The sequence below is a fragment of the Athene noctua genome, chromosome 5, assembly GCF_965140245.1.
Source record: "Athene noctua chromosome 5, bAthNoc1.hap1.1, whole genome shotgun sequence".
NCBI classification, from domain to species: Eukaryota; Metazoa; Chordata; class Aves; order Strigiformes; family Strigidae; genus Athene; species Athene noctua.
The window spans coordinates 53808597-53836173 of NC_134041.1; the positions used below are offsets into that span (position 1 = coordinate 53808597).

The following is a 27577-nucleotide window of genomic DNA, read 5'->3' on the forward strand; positions in this document are numbered from 1 at the left end:
TCCATCTCAGCTTCTGTACTTACAAAACCTCAGCTTCTTAAAAAGGCTGCTTTCCACTTCAGGGTTTCAGCATACACGTCCTTTGATAGGATCGACAAGAATACTAGAGCCTGTCTGGCATTCAAATCTCAAACTCTGAAACACAAAGCATGATGCAATCTTTTTTTCCTATTTTTTAAAAGCCAATTGCATTTCATTTTGGGAGATTACTGCTCTTCAAATCAAATTCACTTTGGAAAGAAATAGGCTCAGCTAACATGGTAGAAAGGAGCCAAAGAAACCAGTGGTAATCCTGGCAGAGCAGTCCCAGCAGCATAGTAGCGTGCCCCTTCTCCTCCCAGCCTCCTCACCAGAGTGCTGCTTTATCGGCCCCTGTGTACAATCTAGTATAATGGAAAAACTAAAATAATCATTCCCCCTGCTAGCAGTGTACATGCTTTCCCAACGGCATAACAGCTTTTACTTACATTATGAAAGAGCTGCTTCACTCTCTTGACTTAAATTATAGATTATACTTCTCTTGAAGCAGCTATCTTACAATTTAACCCTCTCATGACTAATGTTATTTTTCAGTCCTGTGTTACGACTTGTGGATGAAGGATTTCCAACCGCAGTGTGTGCACTGCATGCTCTGTTTAGAGTAGTAGCAGCAAATTTCAGACTTTTTCATCCACGTATGCCTTGTACTTTTCCATTGTTATGATGGCTTTGTAGATATCTGCTGACATGGTTAAAAAAATAAAATAAAGCAAGCCCAGACCATACTTTATGTACTATATACATGTCAGACTCATGTTTGAGACAGCTTAAGTTTATCAAACTGATCACAGGTTTGGACTGGGATTCCCCAGGTTTCTTCCTTAATGCTATCCCTAACTTCAGTCCCTCTCACTGTTCTCAAAACAGCACTTTTTGAGACTGGCTTCTGCCTCATAATCTGCAAAAAATTTGGCAATCCATTATTGAAAATGCAGGCTTGTTACAAATAAAGTCAGTCTAGGAAGAATTAGTCTTTCTTTGCATGTTACCTTTAAGTATATATATGGACACCAAGTGCTTTTAAATCTTGAATTTCCTTGTTTGCTATTTTTACGTATTCAACCCCTTCTAAAACCAAACAGTAATTTTATTTGGCTGCACATCCCCTAGAGAAAGCAGAAGAGTTTATCTGGCAATATCCAAACCAGAAAATATGACTGATGGACAGTGAATTATAAAAATGTATTAGTAAAAACTTACGAAAAGTTAGTCACAGAACTGCAGTTAGCCCATAGATGACAAAAGCACAAGCTTGACACTAAGGAGAAATCTGTAACATGCAGTCTCTACCACTTGGCAGCAGAGTGCATTTTTTTCCCCCCAGTTACACTTATGCAAAAGCAAAGCAGTTTTCAGAACAGAAAGACTTTTTTAGGAGGAGCACTTTTGTACCTCCTCAGCAGCAACATCATCCCACAGGTAGACACAAACTATTTTTTCCCCAGTCATTCCCAGGTTAGACTTTGTAGGGCAGCAGGGGAATGCCTCAGTCTTTAATAGTAAGACCAGTTGTTCTCTGGGTACCCAACCCCCTGAGCTGGAAGACTGGGACAGGGAGCAGAATGAAGCCCCCATAACCCAAAGGAAAATGGTTAGCGACGTGCTACACCATGTAGATACACACAGGTCTATGGGGATGGATGGGACTCACCCAAGGGCACTGAGAGAGCTGGCGCAAGTGCTCACCAAGCCACTTTCAATCATTTATCAGCACTCCTGGCTAACCAGGGAGGTCCCAGGTGACTGGAGGTTAGCAAATGTGACAGCCATCTGAAAGAAGATGCAGAGAATGACAGGCCTGTCAGTCTGAACTCAGTGCTGGGGAAGATTATGGAAGAGATCATCTTGAGTGCCATCATGCAGCATGTGCAGGACAACCCAGTGAGATCAGGCCCAGTCAGCAGCAGTTTATGAAAGGCAGGTCCTGCTTGACTAACCTGATCTTCTGTGGCAAGGTGACCTGCCTAGTGGATGAGGAAAAGGCTATGGATGTTGTCTATCTAGACTTTAGTAAAGCCTTTGACTCATTTTCCCACAACATTCTTGTGGGGAAACTGACTGCTCATGGCTTGGACAGGTATATGCTTCACTGAGTAAAAAAACTGCCTGGGTGCCCAGGACCAAAGAATTGTGGTAAATGGAGTTAAATCCAGTTGGCAGCTAGTCATGACTGGTGTTCCCCAGGGCTCAGTATTTGGGCCAGTTCTGTTCAATATCTCGATCAATGATCTGGATGAGCGGATTGAGTGGACCGTGGCTAAATTTGCAGACAGCACCAAGTTAGGCGGGAGCATTGATCTGCTTGAGGGCTGGAAGGCTCTACAGAGGGATCTGGACAGGCTGGATCGATGGGCCGAGACCAAATGTATGAGATCCAACAAGGCCAAGTGCCGGGTCCTGCACTTGGGTCACATCAGCCCCATGCAACACTACAGGCTTGGGGAAGAGTGGCTGGAAAGCTGCCTGGCAGAAAAGGACCTGGGGGTGTTGGTCAACAGTTGGCTGAATATGAGCCATCAGTGTGCCCAGGTGGCCAAGAAGGCCAATAGCATCCTGGCTTGTATCAGAAATAGTGTGGCCAGCAGGGACAGGGAAGTGATCGTCCCCCTGTACTTGGCACTGGTGAGGCTGCACCTCAAATACTGCATTCAGTTTGGACCCCTCACTACAAGAAAGACATCAAGGTGCTGGAGCATGTCCAGGGAGAGAGTTGGTGAAAGGTCTAGAGAACAAGTCTTTTATGAGGAGTGACTGAGGGAACTGGGGTTGTTTAGCCTAGAGAAAAGGAGGCTCAGGGGAAACCTTATCACTCCCTACAATTACATGAAAGGAGGTTGTATTGAGGTGGGTGTCAGTCTCTTCTCCCAGGTAACAAGCAATAGGACAAGAGCAGACAGCCTGAAGTTGTGCCAGGTGAGGTTTAGACTGGATATCAGGAAAAACATCTTCTGAAAGGGTTGTCAAGCATTGGGACAGGCTGCCCAGGAAGTGGTTGAGTCACCATCCCTGGAAGTATTTAAAAGATGTGTAGATATGGTGCTCAGGGACATGGTTCAGTAGTGGACTTGGCAGTGGTTGGTTAACAGTTGGACTTAATGTCTTTTCCAACCTAAATGAGAACCAAATGCCCTGTAGTGTGTTTACAGCTTGGAAAAAAGGAATGAGATCATCTCAAACCAGAAAACGTCTTGTAGAAAGTACAGCTATAGTTTCTCTAGCAGGGTCTGGTGTGTAATAATGGCCACATAATTCCAGGTATCTACTTGGATCTGGGCATGTGTTAAGCTATGGCTGTGCAGCATCAGGGATGCAACGCTAAAGACCGTTTCTTTGATGGGTGTCTTTGTCAACCACTGGTCTAGTGACTGAGGCACACAGAGACCACCTGTGAGACAAGGGTAGCTTCACCATCACAACTGTTTCCATCAGCTAGTAATGGCATCTGTGTAAGTGACAATTACATGGCCCTGAACATTTTGATCCTCAAAGGCAGTTTGGTGGCCAGATCTTACTTTAGCATCTAAGGCATTGGTCTTTAAAAAAAGACAAAATACCCTGCAGAACAGAGGAACTGTTAAACGATAGTGTAAGAAAGGCAGAGGAAGAACATATAAATGTTACTGTACTCTATATAAATTCGTCCAGCTGTTTATGATAAATGTTCTCCTACTCCATTTTTTCCTGCCCTCATTTCCTCCCCTGCTTTCTAATTGCAGAAAATAAAATAGTACAAGTCCTTGCTTTCATTACATGCAACACCTGCTGCCTGTTCTAAAGCAGATGTCTAAAGCATCATTTGGCAATTATTTCTTTAGCCTTTTTCAGGGGGGCTAATTTCAAACATCTTTGTGCTAAATCCTCCTCCCTCAGCTTCCTCTGTATTTCTCATCCTTTCTTACATTAAGAGTTCCAACAAAAACTCTGTATCAGTCTGCTCCTCTTATGTTTGTCCTGGATCACTGTACTCACAGAAGGACAAAGAAGGAGACTATAACTACTTTGAACCAGGAATTAAGTTCAAGAGACTTTACTGGGGAAAAGACAACAAGGTGAGGGAAGAAAAGAATGAGAGAATATTAGTCAGCAGTGTAAGTTTCAGAACACCAGCTGGCTTGTTGTAGCTCTGGGTTTTTTTGTGGACATTACAACAAAGAATAGTTTTACATGCACGTAAGAACAATTCCTATGCTCTCAATGTGAATGGCTTAAATTTTGGCCATATGAGAAAACCCTAACTCCAAGCACCCTTTTCATTTCCCTATCACCTTTGTACCTGGCCAAGAAAAGCACGTTAGAACCAGGTAAGCCTGCAGGGCTTGCACAGTTCTATTGTTAGGAAAGACATTTGAGGGCACCAATTCCTCCCTCCTATTTCCAAATACCAGCGTAATATTTAGATGAGGTCTCCACTCCTGGGAGGAGCCATGTACTTTCCAGGTCAGCAACAGACCTGGCACATGCTTCATTTAATCACATTGGCTGTTACACAGTGACATACATTTGCTATTTATCTTACCTTGTTCACAGCAGAGATAGGATGACTTTCCAGTCTGCTTTACTTTTAACTTGGGGAAATTAAAAAGAAGAACAAAGCAGTAGATGTCTCATCCTAAATCTTCCATGGAAGCAGTGGCTTAGCCGCAGCCACTTCTCCAGTTTTCAAGCAAGATGAGCAGATGTTTTGGCCTTTATATGCTTGTAGATTCACAGCTTGTTCATCACAAGCTAAGGTGGTAGAGAGCTCCAGTTCTAGCTGGTAGGGAAGGAGCATTCATTCTCCAATCAATAACAAAAAGCAAGCTAAAACAAGAGCTGTAGACATGTTGTGCCAGGTTAATTGGCACTGCACTGTTTGGTGGTTCAACACTCACTGAAAATCATTCCTTTAGGTTATTTCTTTCACTAGCAAATTCCTGGTTATGTTATGCACAGGCAATCCTGTTAATCTGGGCTGGTTTCAACTTGTAAATTACTGTGACTAGAGTAGCATAGCCTCCACTGCACTTTTAAAAGATATTAGTAGGAACGGGCTGGTGGCATCCCTAGCAATCAGTTACTCACCTTTGTACCCTAATGTAAATGCTGTAACTTCAGCAGACTTTAATGGTTTGATTTGCAGTTTCCCATCACAAATGTCTGCCTTGGGGTGATCTCTGTGAGCAAGCTTCAGGAAAAACAGTCCAGTCATTTCTTAAGAGCACTGCAAAGCAAGTACTTCTTGTGGCAGCTGCAGTTACCGAAGTTACAAAACCAGGTTCCTTGGGGCTGTCTTGTGTGTGTTTTCTTTAATGTTACATGACTGATTTGCTTCCTTCCCCTTAATGGAGGCCCTAATTTGGGCTCCCCTCTTCTATCAGTGCATCCCTCCTAAAAAGGTGCAAGACCGTAACAATTCAGGGTCCTTCAAGCCCCCTTAACTAGCCAACGGATTACAAAGTCACTTGGGGCAGTGGAACAGAAGTTGACAAATGCCCAGACACACGGTGTACTCACATCAGAGTATAATCCCACTTTCTCAGAAAAAACAGGCTGAAAGGAGACACAAACTAAAAGTCCACATGACCTTTACAGATCATGTCTGCAATGAAATCTGCAAGGACATTAAAGTGGCAGGGAGGGGCAGATAGCTTCTGTCTGGGGTGTGACTTGTGTTTGCTCTGGTTTAGGCAAGACACAAGTGCTTATTTTCTAATTATATTTATTTTGTACTTGGATACCTGCAAGAAAATCACTACTAGAATCTCTGAGGGTGCCACTGGGTCTTTGGGAGGGTGGGGTGGAAAAAGCATTGTTTTCTTAAAATTGCAGCTCTTTCCTGCTGGAAAACTGCATCAGGAAGAAAGCTTGAAGGTAAAGTGGATGATATCTGCCTTCTCTGGTGCCTAGACAAGGCACAAAGCACAGCCTGCTGGAACCAAAGGGGCTGTGAAAAGTGCCAGGTCAGTTAGGCAAGGGGATTATACCAAAACTTTCAATTGCCAGATGCTGACAAGGATATTTGAGTTAGGAAAGAAAAAGGGAACCCAGTAGAAAGGAAGGAAGGAAGGTTTGACCAGGACCCACAGTGCAGAGATGAACCATGACACTGTGAATGAAAAGAAAGGCATGAGAAATGAGGAGAGAGAGGAGAGCAGAAATATATGAAAGAAATTAGGGGGAAAGCCTCTACGCCTGACAGGGCATATTGCTGGGAATGAAACCCAAGATCCTTGGCTCAGCATTTCCCTGCTGCCAACAAACATCCACAAAAATGCTTCTGTAATGCTGGGGCTCGTAGAGTATGGTAACCAATTATTATAACTATTCTTTTATCTTTGCGGCTAAACTTTTATTTGCTCGCTAGCCTGTCAGGTTGGGGCAGGAGGGCTAGAGACTATGCTGAAAGACAGCAGTAAAGAATGTAGCGCCACAGTGACAGGAAGTTTCAAAATTCAGGTTGCCCATGGGATCTGAACTTGCTCCCTTCCCATGTAGAAGTAAGTATAAAGATAAAAATCTTTGCTAGGGACATCTTTTCCCTGCATGATCAGCTTACTCCCAGAGTAAATCAAACCGTATTTCTTTGACAAGCAGATTTTCAGTACTTTGTCTCATAATTCTCCATGTGGCTCCATACCTCACTGGCTGCTTGCTGATGAATTCTCATTCTGAATAATGAATTATCACTGGAATATGCAAGTATGGACAGATCCACAAAAGTAACAGTTTTCAGTCATGTTGCCAATCTTTAAATTTTTCATTTATTATTTTGACAGAAAGCTTCATTTCCTGTGTAGCTTGTGTAAAATACATACCCTCATGGGTACAAATTTACTATCCAAAGATTTGAGAAAAAGAACACTCAGAACTCATTTTTATTTCTATTTTTAAGAAATCATTTCCAAAATCATAAGAGGGAACAGGATTCCAGGAAAAATATTTGATACAAATAAAAACAAGGACACCACCATTGCCTCATAGGACCTGGAGAGCAAAAGATAAGACAGACAAAGCAATATATATGGAAAGTGAGGCAGAGAAGGATAAAGCTGTTAGCAGCAGTGGGGCTTGGATTAGAACTAAATTCCACTCCAGCATCCATCCATTCACTCTCTCCTAGAGAGCTGCAGAGTTCTTCTCTAACGGCTCCAATCGACAGATCTCAAGGGCTTTTAATAACTAACATTAAGAAAAATTGAGGCTTATACCCTACATAGGAAACTGTATTATCCCCCATTTACAGAAGAGGGAAACTGAGGCATGAAGCAATGTCATCTCTCACCTAAGCAAATGGCAAGGACCAAAAGTAGAGTTGTTTTCTTGTTTCCTCACCAGAAAAGCAATCACCTTACATGTTCCTAGAAAAAAATATTAAGATTCTTCGCTAATTTTTCTTCTCAGAGGCTGCATTTCTATGGAAACATACCCTTTTAAGGTAACATAAAAATGCTGACTGCTTTTAAAAACTCCATTTCACTTACCTGCCTTTTACTGCCATAACTGTTTCCATGGAAACTGGAACTGGCCATGAAGCAGTTCTACAACATGAATTCTCACTTTTAAAGTGCCACCTTCAAAATCCTTTAGTAAACCAGTAATAATTGTGTTGCCTAACGAGTTTTCAAATTAAACAAAACAAGAAAGCGCACTTTCACTGAATGTTCTGCACAATATTTTGTAGGTGTGGTCTAAGTCTAAGAATTTTAACAGTGTGCATGATATGACTCTCTTGGTTAAGGATATGATCTTTAAACAGAGAGACAGTTTATTAGCAGTAAAAGCCCTAGTGTGTGTAGTTAGACTTACATAAAGGTGACTTATACCAATATGGGTATGTCTAGACTGCTGTCACAGAAGCATACTGTAGAGATACTGAGTAAATAGGTAAATCAACCCACAGTGAGCTCTGTGCTCCACAGCTAGCTGGGGTACTTCTGTGCAGGCGTACGCATATGGTATTCCCTGTAGGTACAAAAGAGGGAATGCACTCAACCAGAGTAAGTTTTAGTCTGTGTTGGGTGGCTACCGGGGAAAAAAATAAAGCATGCAAGCTTAAGGCACAACTATTCTGTAGTTATTCAGAATTAGAATCTGTGTAATTTAAATTTAGGCACCTCCATTAATTTTACCTTAACCTTTCACTCTTGTAAATACTGTAGACTCCCTTGTGTTCATTCATACTACTTCCCTGAGTTAAGTGAGAAAAATCCTGTTCTTTCTCCAACAGAACACACCCTCCATCACAAGAACCCAGCATTTCCAACAAGGACTAACTTAAAAACTTCCAAGGACAGGTTCTTTCCAGAGTGACTTATCTGTCTTTCCTGAGGTAAGTTTCTCCCACCTCATCTCTGAGGTGTCACAGTTGATCAGTGCTTTTAAATTGCATGTCTGCATCAACCTCCAATGCACAGAGAATAGGTGGCCAGCGGTTTTAGGCAAACTTTACACAGAAACACATCTAAAACACAGGAAGTGCAGTGTCAAAGTTGGAAGCAACAGAACCCATTAGAAGCTGCATGTATGACTGACTATACAAGCTGCGAAGGACAAAGATGTCATCCTATTTTGGTATGAATTTATTTTAAAGAGACCCTACAGAGCAAGATGATCTCCAGACTATCTTTTCCTCCAATATTTAGATGAGCAGAGCTCCTCCCAAAACTCATCCAGCCCCCACACTTGGCTGACATTCTCAGGAGAACCAAAGTCTGTCTGTCTTCTAAGAGAAATCACTTTTCCCACAGAGCTAGCAGTGTTTTTAACCCTTTCCCAGCAAAATCAGCTTCTGCTAATACAGAACATTTCTAGAAAATGGCCAAGCCAGACTCTTAAATTAGATACCATGCTCTTCCATATGGTCGAGGACATAGCACTCTCCTTTAAAAATATCCTCAAACTTGGAGTTTGATGCCAAGTAGGAGACTTGTCCATAATCAAACAGTAACGTACACTTAACTCCTGAAGTTAGTTTGAATTTAGAAATCAATGTTCCAAATTACCTCTTCCATAGATAGCCTTTCTTTCAAGCATCACTTCGAGCTGATTAGTAATCAGAGCAGGAATCTGAAAAGCAAATCTCCCCTGTGGCAAACCAGAATTTTTTGTAGTCATAAATTAAAGTTGCAATTCCCCGCTGTACCACTTCACTCAGAATTTGGACTACTTTCCCTGATTTACAGACATATTTGTGGCAGGAGGGAGGATGGGATAGGGATGGGATAGGGACAGGACTTATACAGTTCTTTCTTAATCCTCTTGTATTTCCTTCGGCATGGGTAGCTCCTTTCAGCAGCTGTTCAGGCCCACATTAAGATCTGACTAGAAGTTACCCAACTCAAAACAGCAGCAATGCTAGGAGTAGGGCAGGCTGCAGGGAAATCAACTGTTGAGCCCTGCAGCAAGTAGGGAATTTACAGTAAAAGAGCAATTCATGCATAGTTTTCCTCACTACAGGCAAATGCACCATCTCTAAGGCCAGAGTTTTCCACGGGCCTCTGAATGCAAATGCCAAATATTTTGTCATGCCTTTCTTTTACCCTATATCTCACTGCAGCTAGGGCTTGGAATGAGGTATATAATATAACAAACCAGAGACCTGGCACTCATGGGGCTACTCACTGGCTTTCCTCATGTTTATGGCTTATTTTTTCCTGCTATGTCAATCCTTGTAGGGCTTTACCACTACATCTGCCCCCTGGGAGTCTGCTATTTTAAATGTTACAGGGAAGGTGCAGAGGGAAGAGGAAAGATACATTCAATCCTTTCTACTCTTTTTAAGTTAAAGGTCTCACCTCCATGCCATTAAACATATTCATTAAGCAGACAAGCCCCTGCTGCAGCAAGCCCTCTCTAAGGAGAAATACTGAGCAGCTTCAGGCTTTGAACTGTGGCACATAACAGTTGTGATTATTCCAGATCAAATATCTTGCATGGTAACCTCCTTCAGGCCAATGTTATTTCATCAATGTCTTGTGTTCCTCTGCAAGCACAGATATGGATAGTATTTTTCCCCAAAGGTGTCAAGGAATAGAAGACACAAAAGGCAACAGGGAGCATGGGGATTACAGAGGGTCATGCCGTTTTTCTTACTTTCTTTTCCAAAGCATCCGATTTATGGTTTACCATTTGTCATGTAATTTAAAACAATTCAAAGCAATTTAAAAATAAACACCAAAATGGTGTCTGATTTTGAGAATTCTGGCCTGAACAACAACAAGCATCAGTAGCACACACAGTAATCAGGGGAATCCAGACATGCTTAACAAGCAGTGGGCAAGGTGCAGGATGGGGAAGGGATGCAGGACCCCATTGCTGAATATTACTTTTCAGAGAAAGGTGAGGACTGCTTTAGCTCTGGGAAAGCTGTGAACATTCAGGAATACATATTTCTAGACATGGGTACACCATCACTGCCAGGAAGGACAGGTAAATCTTTTGATTGCTTGCATGTTCTTTCTCTTTATAAAATACACATAAAAATAAAGATCCACAGCTATTACCATATGGAAAGATCACAGGATCAGTCTTTAAGCCAGAAAAACAAGTCTTGACGTGACCACTGCTGTAAACAGCACTCTTTAGCAGTGACTTTTCTTTAGGGGTCACTGGATCTAAGTGTGAGGATGGGCATGTCACATTTACTGCAGAAAAAGAGCCCAGGTGTTTTTTCAACTCCTCTGCTGTTTGATAGAACAAGTTTGATACAGAATGAGTTTGATACAACTTTCACTAGAAGGAGCAAGGAAGTCAGCAAGAATATTAAAACAAGTATTTAGACAACTTCTCTGGATCTGAACAAGAACAGCATTTGGAGATTTACCCATCCAGATCACACCAAGTAATATCAGCTTTTCAGGGTCACTCAAACTTGCCTTCTTCCCTCCTTTATCCTGAATGGACCAGAACAAATGTATCTTGTCTTCTCTCTTTAAAACACCATATAATATCCTTCCATAGTGCTGACAACATCACTGTTACTCTCTAGCAGTTCCAAAACACGCTGTATCACCACTTCAGCCAGAGAGGGATTGTAGCTTTGCCGAACACAACTCAGGACATGAAGAAAATGGCAGCCTTTTTCAGCATCTGCAAAAGAAAAGGAAAATGCAGCCAGATGTGGAAGGAAGACTTCAGTCTAACTGCCTCTTTTTAACTACTATATTCCATATTAATCATGAAAAAACCCATCGTTGTCAAAAAGGAAGAATGCCCTAGGGTACTAAAGCAGAGGTGCATAGTATTCAGAAGGAAGAGGTCCAGTCTGTGTCTACAGTTCTCCAATTATCAACTGTTCCCACTGACTTTTCTGGGAAGTGTCAGGGCTATAACGCTAATAAAGCTGAAAGATGATCAAGTCTTGCAAGCTCTAATATACATGGCTCATTCAGTATGACCAGATGATGAGGTTAATAACTTAAGGGTAACTCCACTGTCCACCTATGCAAGCCATCCACTTTCTGCAGCTGCAGAAGAAACCAAATGAAAATCCTTTTGCTCATACCCAACTTCAAAAACGTCTAGAACAGAAGGAAGGTCCGTGGCCAGGATGTGTAACTGCTTGCCCAATGCTGGCATCTTGTGGAAAACTGCTGAAGTGCAACCTTCATCCACCTAACAATGCAATCCCATGTATCCACAGACTACTCAATTACAGGAGTAGAAAGTCACAGAACTTCAATATTAAATTTTATCTCCTTTTAAGGGGAATGAATCCTGAAAACTTACAAGATAACAGAAATATAAAAGTAATCCCCTTTCCTAGGGGGCAAGACAGAGACAAAGCTTCTTAATGGCTGCAGTATTGCACACCGCTACTGTGTGCCTGGTGGAGCCATCATTTGAAGCTCATCTGTTCCCGTCAACATCTCAATCTCCAACAGACCCTGTAAGCCCACTGATCATCACTGCTGCAGGCTCCCAGTCTCCCCAGGTGCTGAACTCCACAACAGATTTCTTGCTCCTCTGTAGCTAACAATGGAAAACTAGCATAAATGAGACACATTAGCACAAATTACTTTCCTCCTCTTCAGCCCTCAGCTCACAATGAAAGGTTAGTACTGAGAAATTGCCACAGGCCAGGAAGGTCCTTGAATTTTATTGCTGCTGCCTTTGTCTTTATTTTTGCCAAACTCTACTCTAGAATCAGCCGAGTCCCAGAACTGCCTTAGAAGCTGCTGAGAAAAGTCACTGGTAGAGAAGGCAATGCTGAGTACTGGTAAATAAATAGTTCAGCCTAGTTCCTATTAGGCTGTGAATCAAAGATATTTCTTTAGAAGTCAGATTTTGGCTGGTAGCCAAAAATTACTCCACCACCCTAGGACAAGTGCAGAGAACAGAATAATGCCTCTACCTGGTCATAGTGACTGCTGTTGCAAACAATGTGAGCAGCTGCATTTTGCATTAGTCATAGGTTTGTCATAAGGAGTCCAAAGTGCCCATCCCTGATCTACAGTAACTTAAGTCTTGATGAATTAGTTTTACCCAACAGTACAATACATACTTTCCTACTAATACCAGTAGAAAATGGCATTTTGGGGTAGCTGCAGGTGTGTACAATCATTAAGTAACCCAGAAACAGTCCTAGTCTATGGCCCAACTTTGAGGGAATACAGTCCCTACAGTGGAGTGCTGCTGTCCCTCCTTCACTGACATACTGGGCTCCAGCTTTTGTCCACCAGCTGAGGTAAGCCAAGCTATGATTAACTGTCTTGCCTGACTACCAATATTAGAGAGGACAGAGTTATAGAACAACTACCATTTGACCACTGTGGACATCTCACACAGGGTCCTGACATATTAAACTTAACTTCAGTGGTTTGTTTTCTCCCTCTCTGTTATTAGCCTTATTAAGCCTAAAACCAGAGCAAATTTGTCAGAAAACAACCCCAAACAAGTCTGGACTAAGTCTACCATTTTGCAGTTCAGTCTGGAGTCAAAGTGCACAGTCATCCTTTTCTGGCTAGCTTAATCCTTTAGATAGACCCACAGTGGCCTTGCATGAGGGCATTTAAAATCAGGCTGTTTGGAATTACAATTGGAGCCAAGGACTAGGATTATCATGTAGGCATATTACAAATCAGTGTTTGTGGAGCTCTGACTAGGCACGCTGAGGATTTTTATTTGTTTCAGACAGCTGGGTTGGGCCTGAGAATGTGCCACAACTGAAGCCATGGGGTGAGGCATTGCCTTGAAAACTGGCAGAGAAGTAACTCACTCGAGATATGAATTTGCTTTATGATAAATCAGTCTGCCTGTCATGGAAGACTAATATTACTCTTGAAGGAAAATGGTTTAAATTTCTTGCAAACAAGCAAGAGCCCTTGAGGTATTACCACGTTCTCATTTTCCCACTACGAGCCTGCTCACTAGTGAAGGCCAAGGAGGTGGCTAAGTGCCATCCCACCAGCAGAGGGGGTCCGACAGTCACACTGAGCTCTGCGCTCTTGCATCATTCAGTGACAATAAAATATCCGCAGCACTCTGTTGGTTTTGATTGAAGCTTTTTCCTTCTCAAAATCTCCTATTACCAGTGACCAGAACATTGAAACTGTCTTTCTGAAAACTAGCAAAGAGACACTGACCTTGAAACTGTCCTCTTTACAACAGGAAACCAAGTCGGTGGAAAGCTTCAAGGAGAGCAAGTGGCTTTGTAAAGCAGTTGCTATTTTTAACCTGCTCAGTATGGAAAACATGGCTTTGAGGACTCGACTCTTCAAAGTCTTTTGTGACAGATCTACAAGTTTCTGCCTGCTGTTGATGACTCTGACCAGGAGAAAGAATTTCCCAACTTCTTATGGAACACAGAGTATGTTACCAGTGTGATAATGCACAAGTGGGGAGTTAAACATCAGGTAGTCAGAGTCCTGTGACAAGTGTATACAGGTTCTGGCCTTTATAGTATCACAATTATGAAAAAAAAAAACCAAAAAAAACCCCACAAAAAAACCCAGGTCCCCAGGAGAACTAGCTGATGTATAAAATTGTCAGAGGAATGATTTTACTCTTACAGAGATGTTTGTTAATTGGATAAAACACAATAAAACAATGATATGGTAATTTGTTGCACTGAAACAGCCTCAGGCAAATAAACTCATCTTCACTTGCATGCCCATAACATCTACTCCCTCCATCCCAAAGATATAGAACTTTCACTTTCACCTCCACCTACAAACCTTTTGACAGTTGTACCACTGCTTAAGGTAGCCAACTGAAAACTCAAAAATACTACTACTTCACTTAATCTTTTTTCACTGCAGGATAACCATCATTTACCAGGTCCTGCAAGCGCTATTACAGTTATGATAGCATAAGGACAATTTAGGATTATATGCCTTATGTTCTGATCAGTTATTTATTCTGTACTAAAGTGCATTCTACCCCACAGATACCTGTATTTCAGCAGCAAGTGATCCCTGCTGACATATTCTGCCCAACGAATCAAAAGAAACTCTATAGCAATATACCTGTATAATTAGCAGACATTCAATCAAGCATAAGCTACTGCTATGGCAGTTAAGACACAACAGGCTTGAGGGACAGGGACAATTTAGAAGTCACCCGAGGCATATTATCTGAAAAGTGGATTTTGTTAGACTGAAATCCCTACCTGCAAAGAACAACCATCTAAGCTGTACCTGAACTAAAATCTACAGATAATACTCTACTGACTTAAGTAACTTTTACTGTTGACTTAATGGAGGCGGGGATTTCACCTTTCTGTGCGGTCACTTCTGAGTCAACTCCCCGGTAGAAACTGACCTAGCAAGATTTGCTACTTAGCCAAAGTGCAAAGCAACAGCTGCTAGGTGCTGACATAACTTCATTACGTATGGTTCCTCCCAAAATTTAAGTATTCTCAAAAGATATAGATCTAAGATAATGGCTGCTTATTTCAGATCTGAGAGGTTTGCTTCCTGCTGGGCACACCTGCTTTTTCTCTCTCTCCATGCTCTCAGAAAGCTGCTCTTGCACTCCTGCTTTTAGCTATACTGATTGCTACACCAGCAACTTAGCTCTGAGTTCAAGGGTAAGAACAAGAAGGATATCTAATTCAGCAGCAGCAGGAGATACTGCCATCAATATATCAGCACCAGCTCATGAGACCCCTGATCACACTGCTACTTACGCCTGGGTTTTCGACAGTCTTCTTTAATCACATCAAGGGTCACTTTGAGAAGCTCCTTATCATGGTCAGTCACCTGGAGAAAACAGAAGAAACTGGCAATTTATAGCGGTCTATTTAACAGTAGATGGCATGGCTGTTGAAAAGCAATCCAAGGCCATGACGTATTCTAAACTCTGTCATAAAACTGCAGTCTGCATTATATACTGCCTCCAAGACTAATAAAGAACATTAAATCTTCAGTTATTATTTTTAGTACCATTACCAGCATCCATGAGTTAGGTAAAGAACATGATATACCAGAATTCAACCCAAAGGAGAGTGACTGAACTCAGTAGAACACCAAGTTTCAATCCGCTTTGATAAATAAAGAGAACTGTCCCAGGTCCCAGGCTTCAGTGTGCTCAGCTGCATCAGTGCAGTTTGGCAACCCAGTGAACACAGGCTGTGCTTAAAACAGCAGCAGTGCTTAAGTCTGGTGCTGAATTACAAAGAGAACAACTCAGCGGGTGATACAGAGGTAAGAGCAACAATGAAGTAAGCTGCAGATAAGACTTTTGAGTAAACAGATAGCACTTGGATGTCCAGATTTCTGAAACATTTCTACTGTTCCTGAAACATTTCTACCGCTTCTGCTGACTATGAAAGTCAGTAACTTGTTTGCAACCACAGCTCAGTTCCTTACATGGTATAAGTCCGTGGAGCTACTAGGTTTCTGGAAAACCACACCTTCTTCTTGTAGCATTCTTATTGCTTCCTTAAAAACACTGTGAATCCTTTTGGAACTGGAGTCACTTTTTGACTTCACCTGGATGGGAAGAAAGGAATGAAGCACATGGTGAGAAATATCAACTCAGTTAAAGTTATCAGCAAAAGCTCCAGATACTTTCCAGAGCAAAAGGACTTCAGGTGATTTTGTTACATATTTTTCTTCATTTAGTAATTCACAAATCCTATCTGTTATGTATGAACTTACCAACATCCTCAAGCTTTAAAAAACAAACAGACACACCCCAGAAGCTTGTGCTATTCTTCAAGAATCACAATGTCCTAACTGCCTTTTTTGTATTTAGCAGCTACTTGATTATGTACTGAGAACTCTTTTGGAATAGGCTTGTTATGTTCACAGAGCATTTGACTGTTTAGCTAATCAAACTTTGCTCATATTCAGAGTTTTTCTGGTAATAAGGGTAGGAAGATAGGGAGATCAGTGCTTTGTAAGGTGGTATTCAGGAGGAATCCAAGTGCTGGGGCCTAGATTTCTATCTCCTGATCTGAAACTGAGAAGTGTCCAAGGAAAAGGAGAAAACTGACAAGAACAGTATTTGTTTCTTGTCCTCTTCATTTCCAAAATTTTACACACATTCTGGCCATGCTCTCAAGAGTTTCTCCACAGCCTAATGAAATGAAAGGACACAGAATATGAAAGAAATAAGACAGGTATAGGAGATAAGGAAACAAAGGATTTCGTTTTGAGGGCAGGTGGAAAATGAGTGTCTTGTGAAAAGAGAACAATAAGCCTGGAAGTCCATAACTGAGAATGTTATTTAGAACAGAGTTTTGTGTTGGGGACACAAGAAGGACAGAAGGACGAGGAGAGAAAAGAAAAAGCAGGGAAAAGCAGTGTTTGTTTGGGTGTAGAGCAGAGCCAGGACAGTGGAATGACAGTTAGGGAAGTGGAAGGAAATAACTGATTGTGGAGAAGAGAAAGTATGACTAGATAAGAGCAAGACCGTGACTTACTCTTCCCCATCTCTATCTGTCCTACGATGTCCTTCAACCTCCCATTTATCTACACAGAATGCTTCAATTCCCCAATTGTTGTTTCCTCATCTGCTGGGAGAATACTGTGCTCCCTGTGGTTTTCTTTGAGAACAGAGCTAAACTGCTTCCCACAAACCAACATGTGATAACTAGAACCACACCAGAGCAACCAAAGCAAGATTTGCCAAGCCATTTTTCAACTATCATCACAAATGCTCCCACCCTGTTCTGAACAAAAGTATTAGTCTTCACATATCCTACTTCATTCACCAGATACACTCACAGAATCCTTGGGAGCGAAACAGGCAACCACCATGCACTAGAATTAATTCACATGAATATGTGAAACAGGCACCACATTTACAATGGAAAAATATATTTTCACAAAACATTCCTTCAATACATTTGCAAGTCTCAGGTGAAATTCCAACTGCTTCTAAGTCTAGAAGCTGATGTGCCTAACTGGAAATAGTTCAGAGATCCAATAGGGATTAGTGTTAGCATGCATCACAAGTTTCTCCATCCACTTCCTCCAGCTAATCCTCAATATTTCAACAGGCCATAATCACATCTCTCTCTCTCTCTCTGTCCCACAACAGCTAACTATCTTTTCCCTCTCAAATCAACAGTCAAAAATAATTGCCTAATAGTTCAAGATAATTAACACAAAACAATGGCGATTATTCTTTCTGTTCCAGACTGAAGGATTTCAGTGCCCAAAGGTTTGTCTTGTCTGTCCTCCTGTCCACCACAGCTATATCAGTTTGGATAACAACAGATAGTGCTTCTAATTACAAACTTGACAGTACATCAGGACACCATTCCAATCACAGTGTTAATACCACTACCTTATTTCTCTTCATAGTGCCTCCACTGATGAACTGAAGAAACAAACATAAAATGTAGCAGGAAGGGTTAAGTAAAGAGTGAATATTTTCACACAGAAAAGCACATTCTCATAGCCATATGTAAAACGAAGACTTTGCCTCACTCAAATGCAGTAATAAATTCTCAAGAATCTAAGAAACTGCTAGCAAAGCAACCACCTCAAGACTCTGATCAATTTTTAATGTGAAAGCAAACATTTGGGGAGAAAAAAAAAGATAAAAATATCTCCAAAGAAGCATGATAATTATTCGGTTTGGCTTAACACTGAGATCCCGTCAGAGAAGGGAGATAATTAAAACCAGACTCTGTGTGAACTGACACACAGCTCAGTCTGGATGGATACTGAAAGAGAATCACTAAGAATGCAAGTCAAGGCATTGACAGAGCGAAGGCAGAGAGGCAGGCTTGGGAGCAAGAAAATAAGTAAGCAGCTGCTACATATCAGCACCCTCTCATACATGCTGCAGTCTCCAAGGGAAAGGGCTCCATGGCAGGAAGACTATTCCTGAAGAACAAATGAAGGCTCCTGCCCTCCTCAGGGGCTTTAATATTATCACAAAATGACAGAAAAACTTTGGGTTTTTCCTACTGTGCTCTAGAAAATGCTTCCTCTCCATCCGTCCAGGTAAAGCGACAATTGAGGAGTTTCTTTGTGAATGCAATCTGAAAGTATTTAATCTGTTCTCCAGCAGCTCATCCTGCAAATTCTTAAGTCAGTAGTAATTCTTCCTTATCACTTTCTTCTATGCCAAATCAAGCCCTTATTTCCTCTGGACTTTGATTCCCCTCAGAGCTTGTGGTTCGTCTACTCAGCAGAAATCTACAGGAGACTCAACATGGGGTTATACATAGAGAGAAGAAATCTAGGACTATGAAGTCCTATGTCATTTCACATCTCTTATTTCAGGAGGAGATTGAAAAATGCTTGCATTTCAACAGTTACAAAGATGTATTGTAGCTGTTAACGTAGTTCCTTCTAAGTCACAATTTATCAGTCATCACTTTACTTTTACAGAGGTCTTCATCTGAGAAATGCAGATATTAAGTAATTTAACTGCTGATCCAAAGCACATCAGCAACATTTAAATCTGGATTTTGAATGTACCTCTCAATGTTCACACCTTGTTTAGCAAAGTGCCCCCCTTCAGTGTGCCTTAGTTTCAGGGTGCACAATTTCAGGTTCCCCGAAGTGCTGCCAGCAGGGATTCCCCCCTCTCTCCCAGATCAGGTCCTTTTCAAATAAATGAAGCTGTACATCCAAACACAGGAACATCCAAAAATTATTCATCACATATGCAAGACATGTTCCCCTGCCCCAGGAGAGAAGTGGCTATTAAATAGCAATTTTACCATTGCTACTCTCCCAAGTCCAGCCAAGAAATCTGTAGCAAAGCCAACAGAAGAATCCATGTCTCCAGAATTAAACCAGTATTTTAATCAATATGTTCCATCTAATAGGTCTCACACAGCTTAGTGGGCTGGTGCTGTGCAACCAGTTACTCTCAGATCTTTAAAACAAGACAAACTCTCTGTACAATCAATAATAGGTCAAAGAATGAAGTGCTACAGGAATTAGTCTGTTCAAAACACTGAAAGTATGTAACCTTTGGCTCATTATGAATCACAACACACCCTGATGGTGTTAGAGTTTCCTGGTATAACCACACACGTGATTCTACTCATGGAATTGCCCTTTGCAATTTCTCATGCAATGTTTAATCCTTGGTTTAGACAGGTGACAATTTCAGTAGTAGTGATTCTGGACATGTCAGTCCTGAAGTCCTATAATAAGCTTTGCAATATATATATTTAAAGTACCAGTGAAGCTTCCTCAAGAGTCAGGAAGACAAGCACACAGTATCAAGAATGTATAAGCCACTATGTTATACCTACAGTACGATGTAGAGGGTATATACAGTAAGTATGAACAACACTGTAAAACTCCCTGCTTTAACTACTTGTCATTGCTGACCTTGAGATAATACTCAAATCAAGAGAAGTACAAACAGCAGAGTATGGAAAGCACAATCCAAGTTATGTGTCCGAGCTAGTAACGTACACAAACTGGAACTGTAATACTAAAATAGCACACACTGTAGCTTATGCATGGAAGAAGAGCATAAAAATGGTTAATGAAGATTGGCTGGTTGCAAGTCATATTTAATCCAGTTAAGAAACTGGGTGGATCAAGTTCACATGGTTTTTTTTAAAAAGGAACCAAAGGCTTGTCTATTTGCCAAATATAATGCCTCAGTCCAGCATGTACACTCTTTAGATTCTCTAAGCACAAGATTACTTTTTCTATATTTTGCCTGTAGTCTTCCTTGTGGTACCCACCCCTCCAGTCTCAAAAGTAATTTCTTTGAAGGGATAAGGGAAAGGCTGCAGCTTAGGGATAGAGGGGACACAGGTTATGTGAGGTAAAGTTCCACTAATTTTAAAAATTCTAATAGATTTGTTAATTTTTCATTATTGTTAAAGCCACCAAGCCTTCCAATTCTCTTACCCATCCTCTGTAGATTGTAAAATTAAGTGTTTCTTTGTATATGTCTGAGCAGAGATGATGACTTGAGTTCTGCCACATGCATCTGCTAGAGGGAAATTTATTCTGGAGAGACAGAAGACTGCACTTCTGGGAAGCCACTAGGACTGGAATTAGGTATTGTGGGACACGCATGGGATGTGGACAGGGCTCAGGTATGGTAATGCTGAAAGGGAACAGAGAGATGCTGCCTACCTCAAACTATACCAGCTACCTCCTTCCATCTTCACCCCCTGCTCCGCTCCACTGCCAGTGACTTCATAGCAGCTCACCAGCTCCCTGGAGAAAACAGTCCATGAGGAGATACCCTCCCCCTATGATGAACACTGTACAAGTACTTTAAAAGTTGGGAAAGAGGTGAAGGGGATGCACCACATCTCCTAGGATTGCAGGGAAAGGAAGAGAGAGGCAAAAAGAGTTTAACAGCAACTATGCTCTAGATCACTGGAATCAGGATTAAAAAAGTTATACATCCAAATAACTCATCCTTTCACATACATGAAAAGTGCAAGAAGTGAACAAGTGTGTATATTGTGGTGTGGCCTAATTAGTTTGACCCACTCATCTAGCTCCTGCCTTGCCAGATAGGCATGAAATAACACTGTTCCACATTAGCAGCACCCTTTACCCTTCTGATTTGAGGGTGATGCAAACCAGAAGACTACAGAGGGGAAACAAAAGGAAGAGGGACAGAAATCAGATCTATTACACATATTTTTATGGATCAAATGGGGTACTTGACCCCTTGCCAATTATAAGAAGTGACACCTTCAAGAGGCAGAGCAGAGGAACAATGAAATGCATTTTCAGAGCATTACTAGGCACTCTTCTTGAGGCATTCAGGTCACCTGACAACTGCAGGTTCTTTCTTATGCAAAGATATATAAGCCTCTTTGCAAGGAATTAATACCAAAGGGCAATAGGGAGAACTGCAATTTGTAAATAAGCATCTGTGTGCCCAAATTCCTGGGACATATACTCACACCCTTGCATCAGGGTCAGAAGCAACTATTAATTACTATGATAGCTCCTTATGACTGCTAACACCACTGATGCTACATTGGTTTTGTTAGTTTGTTGTTTTGGTTTTTTGGCATTGCTTTTTTCTTTTCGGGCCTTTCTGTGTTTGTTCTGCACCAGATCCTTCTTTGAATGGCTTCGCAAGTTACTAATCTTGGTCTTTCTTGAAACTTCAAAGATGGAAGTTTCCATATTAGTCACAATGATCACTATTTCCTTTAATGTAACGTATTGGGGAACTTTTAATACTATTCCAGCTAGTTTAGAAAAATACCCCGTCCCATGTTGAATATTTATTCTAGTACCAAACTTTTCTGTCAAAATGAGAGTAGCTCCTGTTAATGTTTATTTGTGCTTGCTTCAAAAACAAAAATGCCGTTAATAAAAAAGAAACAGCCATCAAGAAGCAGCTATAAGAAGCTATTTGATGAGGCCAACAAAAATAGAGATACTTTTCATTATTATTTGACCTCATCTACAAGGGACTGTGTTTTGTGTTGATTTTTTTTTAATCATCAGACATTAACATAACACAGCACTTAACTTTACAGTACATATCAGAATCAGCCAGTGAAAATTGCCATGGATTTATTTCTCTATTGAAAACCAAAAAGTAAACAAGTGAGTCACAACACTCTAGTTTAAGTTTCAGTTGCCACTGGTAACATGGTAAAAGCCATAACTGTTACTTTTGCAGAAATTTACCACTTCACACCAGTTGAGAATCTGGTTTGTAACTTATCCAAATAACAGAGTAATATGATTTATGTTCTATTTCCCATTCTGTAGTTGGATCAAAAGCATACTATCTCACTGGAAAGTTTCATAACAGTTTGGTTACAGGCAACTACATGTAAACTGATTTCAATTAAATCCCACCTTCTGATCCTCTTGATCATGGCCTTTCACAACTAGGGTTTTCCAAAAAGAAAGATGTAGCAGGGAGCACTGTTCATCCACTCATTATAATCTCCTTCTGAAAGCTACATCTCTATTAATACACTGAGCTTCAAATGAGAAACAAGACAGACTTTATGCTCCCTTCCCCTGATCAAATTCATGATCTCAAAAAATCTGTCCCAAACAGCTCAAACACCTTACAGGGATTCCCTTTTCTGATACTGCCACTATTTACAGATCTAGATAAGTTAGTTCCCATTGCAGATTCTAAGGTTACTCAGCCCCAATACAAGATTACCCTTAACGACAGAATTTTCTCATATGACTTTCTTCAGTCCAGTTTTATATGTTTCATATAGACAAGGTTTCCTCAAGTTCTAAATAATTCATGCATAAAGCTAAAGTACTTGTGGATTTTGAATCTTCTGAAGGCACCAGCCTCTTATATGGTTGTTTCTGCTTTAAAAAAGTACATGGTATTATTTCCTCCTCCACTAAAAACTTGAAACATTTACATTCACTTACCTTCTGACCGCCAGGACTGGGTAGAGGCATACCAGCCAGTGACACAAGAGTATCAATTGTTTCCAACTCCTGTTGGTAAAAGGTCTGAATTTTGTTTTCTAGTAGAAAGCCCTTCACTTTCTCATGCAGCATATTGATTGAGAAATTCTGACCCTCCAGGCCACTACAGGGATACATAGAACATGTCAAAAGGCAAGAAATAGACTACTAACATTTGTTAGAACAATTACCTAAAGTTAGCCTACTAGACTGGTTTTCAAAGGTCAGAAGGTATTTTACTCTTAGAGAATCTGAATTGAAACACTTATCCAGACCGTTTTTATATGCAACAAACATCCAACTGTTCCTCTTCAATCATTTGCTGTAACAGTGTTATGATTTTAAGATCTGCAGTCTCTGAAACCACATTACGTGCATCCAACCTGTCAATAGGCATCCAGCTACCCTTAAACTGAATACAGGAATGGGTGTTTGACTCATCTTAAAGTTATATATTTGTGATTTGATGATAGCAAAGGCAGAAGTTGAGAGCATTTTAATGGAATAGCTCCTTATCCTTACACTTAAAGAAAAAAAATCAGGCAAGGACACTCCATCTAATCTCTTGACCTCACCCCCAAATCTTGCTCAAAACCCCAGCTTTTTTTTTTTACTAGATGCAAGAAGTCTGTACACAGTGGTTTACTACCTTCCTAATACTCACTTTGGTTCAGCATTATATTTCTTTTCTCAGAATATGGACAGGTACCTCATCTGTATGGAGCATCAATTATTTGGGAGAAAATTAGGCTGTTACTGTATGCTTGTGCAGAGTCTAAATAACAGCTTGGCCCTGTTCTTTCTCCACAGTTACTACAATAACAAATAAACAATAATAAAATCCTACACTTTGCCCCAAGACCAGTCTGGGTACTGCATTTACCTCTGTCCCTCCTCAGGGCCTTGGAAAGGTTTATCATAAACTTCTCTATATAGACACGGGAGCTCCAGCATTCTTGAAATCTGAACATCACACACAGGATCATCCACTTTATCTGGAGCAACAAAAAGAACACACATACTTGGCTGGGACTGCCATACCCATCTTTTAAGCAAGCATACCTCCGGCAGCACAACAGAGCTTCCCATGCCAGTATTAAATTGGCAAGTTTTGTTCAGTGTTGATTTTATAAAAACAAAACCACAAAGGCCACTCCTGTTTTTACAGTTTACAAGGATGTAAATGACCTCTTTGGTACATTACAGATTATGCTTTTCTCTGACAATTTATTTAACGGGGATTTATGATCTCTATTTTACTATTTATTTCAGCAGCTTTTATCCATTAGATGAAGGTAACACATAGTAAGGAGCTTTATTTGGGCAAAGGGAAAGCAATTTACAGACTATTTGAATTGCATGGCTCTTCTTTAATGAAACAATGGGGTTATTACCAGAAGTATATTGAATGGGTTATATATTCATAAATCCATCCATAAAGGAGACTTGAACTCCCTCTCAGATTTTAGCTAGAGCTGGAAAATCTAGACTTTTTATCTGAGCTACACAGGGTTCTTAGAAGATGGGCTTCCCCCACCAAAGGAATCATTTCACTATTGTCTCTGAAAGATTTTGCTAGGAAAAACCAATGCTTACACAATAGCACAGCCACAGAAAGAAGCAGTTATGTAACTGGAAGCTCCTCGGATGCGAACAGCAGACTGCAGCACCCAGCTGCCCAAAAAGCTGTCAGACACAGGAGCAGCATCTCATGCAGATTGGTGCCTGAGGGACTGGAGGTGAGGAACACTTCTCAGTCATTCTGCAGAACCAGAGAGTTTAGGGAGAACCCGGGCTTCAGTGGTACCATGTGCCCATACACTGATGTCTACCCATAGAAGAGATTATACAGGCTGTGACAAACAGCAACTGTTTCTCCAAAGCAGCTACTGCTCATGGTGAAATGTGACATAAAAGGTTACCAACTCCCTTCCCACAGGCTTTGGCTGTTCTACTTCAACACAAAGAAAATTGAAGAGTAAGTCACTCTCATATATACCCAACCACAGTATTTGCATAGTATTCTTGTATGCATGCTAGTCATCTTTTATAGATTTTCCAGGAATGCCTCATTTACAGGCTATCTAATCCCACACTAAGTAGTGCCTTCTAACCTTACACTGCTAAAATTGAAATAAAAACAAACAGATGAAAGTCTCTTTAGAAAAATGAGATGGCAGAAAATAAAGTGGAAACTATTCAATAAGTTACATACAGCTTAGATCTTCTCACAGATTCAGACAACTAAGTTATGTATGTCACAGATCCATAACACTCACAAAAACATGAAGCCTGAATTTCTCTTTGTTGCCTGTAGGTTCGGATGTGACCTCTGATCCTGACAACATCCCCAATCTCCAGCTTGATTTTCTGGATCACCATTTCTTGGAGTTTCTTCATCTGTTCAAGCATAGCAAGACTGTTGGGTGTGCTTGGATGACCTGTAAGAAGTGAGGGAAAGAAGAGGACTGTACTTTTGCATTCATCCAAACATCTAAGCATCCGTTCATTTTTTGCATTCATCCAAACATCTAAGCATCACAGGAGTCATATTACTAAAAAAGGGGTAAGGTCCCAGGCACTGTGTGTCCTTGGTAGCAAAACTTGTGTGACAAAATTAGTTTACAGTATTATGTTCATTTAAATAGGTCACCTGGGGAAAGAGTAAAAGGGAGGAGATACTGATTTACCACTGAAAATGTCATAGATGGGTTGCAAAATTGAAACATTTATTTGAAATGGATTTTGTAATTTTTAAATTTTGTTATGTTAAGATGGACGAGAGGGGAAAAGAAAGGTCAGATGAAATTTTTACATAAAAGAATGAGTCATCTGAGGTGGGGCCAAAGTATTCATGTGGTGCAATCTGATATCTACACTGAGGTGAATGCAACTTGACAGCTCTTCACATTTATGTAGCACACCTTTGCAGGAGAGCAAATCCTTCATAACTTAAAACCTGATTAATGATCCAAGTATCCCTGACTACAATTACAAAAGGCTGAAAGTTTCCTGTGCCCTCTAGGAGCTGTTTTCTTTAGCAGTTACAAATTAATTTCCTTTAATAACATAGTGTCCGTTCAAGCACTACTGACGTACATGTAAAATAAGAACATAAGGCTGAAACAAGCATTCTGAGTCCTCATTCTATTTCAAGCAGTATTTCATGCAATTGCTTTAATGAATTTAAGTTCCTCATGAAAACTGATTTGGTTGTGTGTTCCCATTATGTTTTTAGAAAGCTGTGCCACAACATCATCTCTCAAAGTGAGAGCAGTCTTCTAGATTCCAGTTCCAGCTGGGATCGTTTATACCACTTGTCAGGTAATTGTTAAATGGAAGTAAGTATGAATTATCTATCTGTATAAATGGGCTTGTTCCACAGACACCACAGTTTTTAACTTCTACATCAAGCTTTCCTTTCCCCATTCTATGTGTATGTAACCCTAAACCTGACGTATGACACTACTAACACTTATTTTGGTAGGATTTGATCAGCTCCATGTCAGGGTTGTCAATCTATACATTAGCTTTCAAGAAGGTCCAAAGTATAAAGGATTCCATACTTTGATCTGTGAGAAATGGTGCGAGAAAAAGCCAGACACTAGTGAGCTCTTCTGTTATTGAGTGCAGTAATAGATTAATTTCAAATGCACAATTTCTGCACATTTAGAACTTTCCCAAATTATAAGAGATAGCTGGCATCCTCCCACTGTGCTTTAAGCTACTTTTGAGTTCATCACTGACAGTATATGTATGAGCAGGGGGAGATATTAATGCAAACAAAGAAGAGAAGATGAATCCTGAAACCACTGCATCACATATACCAGGTTGATGGGCAATGGGTTGACTTTGGAAACAGAAGTTGTGACGTGGCAGATTTCCATCCTACTCCTCACTAGATGAAGTCACAAAAAGAGCCATAAGAGGATCCTCTGAACAATGTCACAGCATAGAGTTGAAATACCATATTACTTAGATAAGGAAAAAGCATGACCGGTCATAATGTAGTGGTTCTATTGACATCACCACTGGACACAACGCAAAGTAATACGAAACACCTAACATGGCCCAGGCTGTAGGATGTGATGGTTTAAAATTAAAATAAAAGAAGTTGCTCTTGTGCAAGTTTGATCATTTATTAAATTACATAAGACAGACAAGAGCGAAAACGTACAGCCAAAAAAGGAATTCTGTATTTGATAAATTACCTGGTAAAGATGTTTCTGCTGCTAGGGGATTTTTCCAGCAGACACAATTTATAACTCCAGTACTATCATCCACTGTAAAAAAGAAAAAAAAAAAAAAAAAGGCAAGAATTACAGAGTAAGAAAGCAGGTAGTGATGTTCCAAGAAGTGAAGATACGTAGATATGTAGGGAGATAACTGACAAGGATCTCTCATTCCAAACAGTCTGAAAGGGATACTTATACCTCTGAAATAAACTCCACAGTCGTTTCAGTTATGGAGGTTGCTCAGCACCAGACACTACGCTTACGTGCATGGTCACCCAAGTAACCAGTATATTCACAAAAAAAGATCAAGCACTAATTTAAATCATGAGACTTCAGTACATATATTGGATACTAAAGGGTTTTAGTTTCATTGACAAGGTCAGAAGAAGAATCAGTGTTGAAACCTGAAGCCAGACAAATTAAAACAGAAAACCAGGAACAGAACACTGAACCATTACTGTAACAGTGAAAAAACAGCACTTCAACATTGAGAAGTACAGTCATGTGAATAGACCAGGAGTG

At 40.6% G+C, this 27577-nt stretch overlaps 1 protein-coding gene across 3 annotated transcripts in view; it reads right to left on the reverse strand.

Annotated features, from left to right (window-relative positions):
• Positions 1-6808: 6808 nt before the first annotated feature.
• The window catches only part of STN1 (STN1 subunit of CST complex), a 46044-nt gene continuing 25275 nt past the window's right edge, over positions 6809-27577 (reverse strand). For 2 of the 3 annotated variants that reach the window (XM_074907676.1, XM_074907677.1), the window contains exons 4-10: positions 27032-27103; positions 25100-25261; positions 23704-23815; positions 22782-22944; positions 15828-15950; positions 15146-15218; positions 6809-11106 (exon numbers count right to left, since the gene is read on the reverse strand). In XM_074907676.1, the coding sequence (XP_074763777.1) occupies positions 10949-11106; positions 15146-15218; positions 15828-15950; positions 22782-22944; positions 23704-23815; positions 25100-25261; positions 27032-27103 (863 nt within the window). In that variant the 3' untranslated portion in view covers positions 6809-10948. The remainder of the gene's footprint in view (positions 11107-15145; positions 15219-15827; positions 15951-22781; positions 22945-23703; positions 23816-25099; positions 25262-27031; positions 27104-27577) is intronic. The other variant, XM_074907678.1, reaches the window with a different exon arrangement.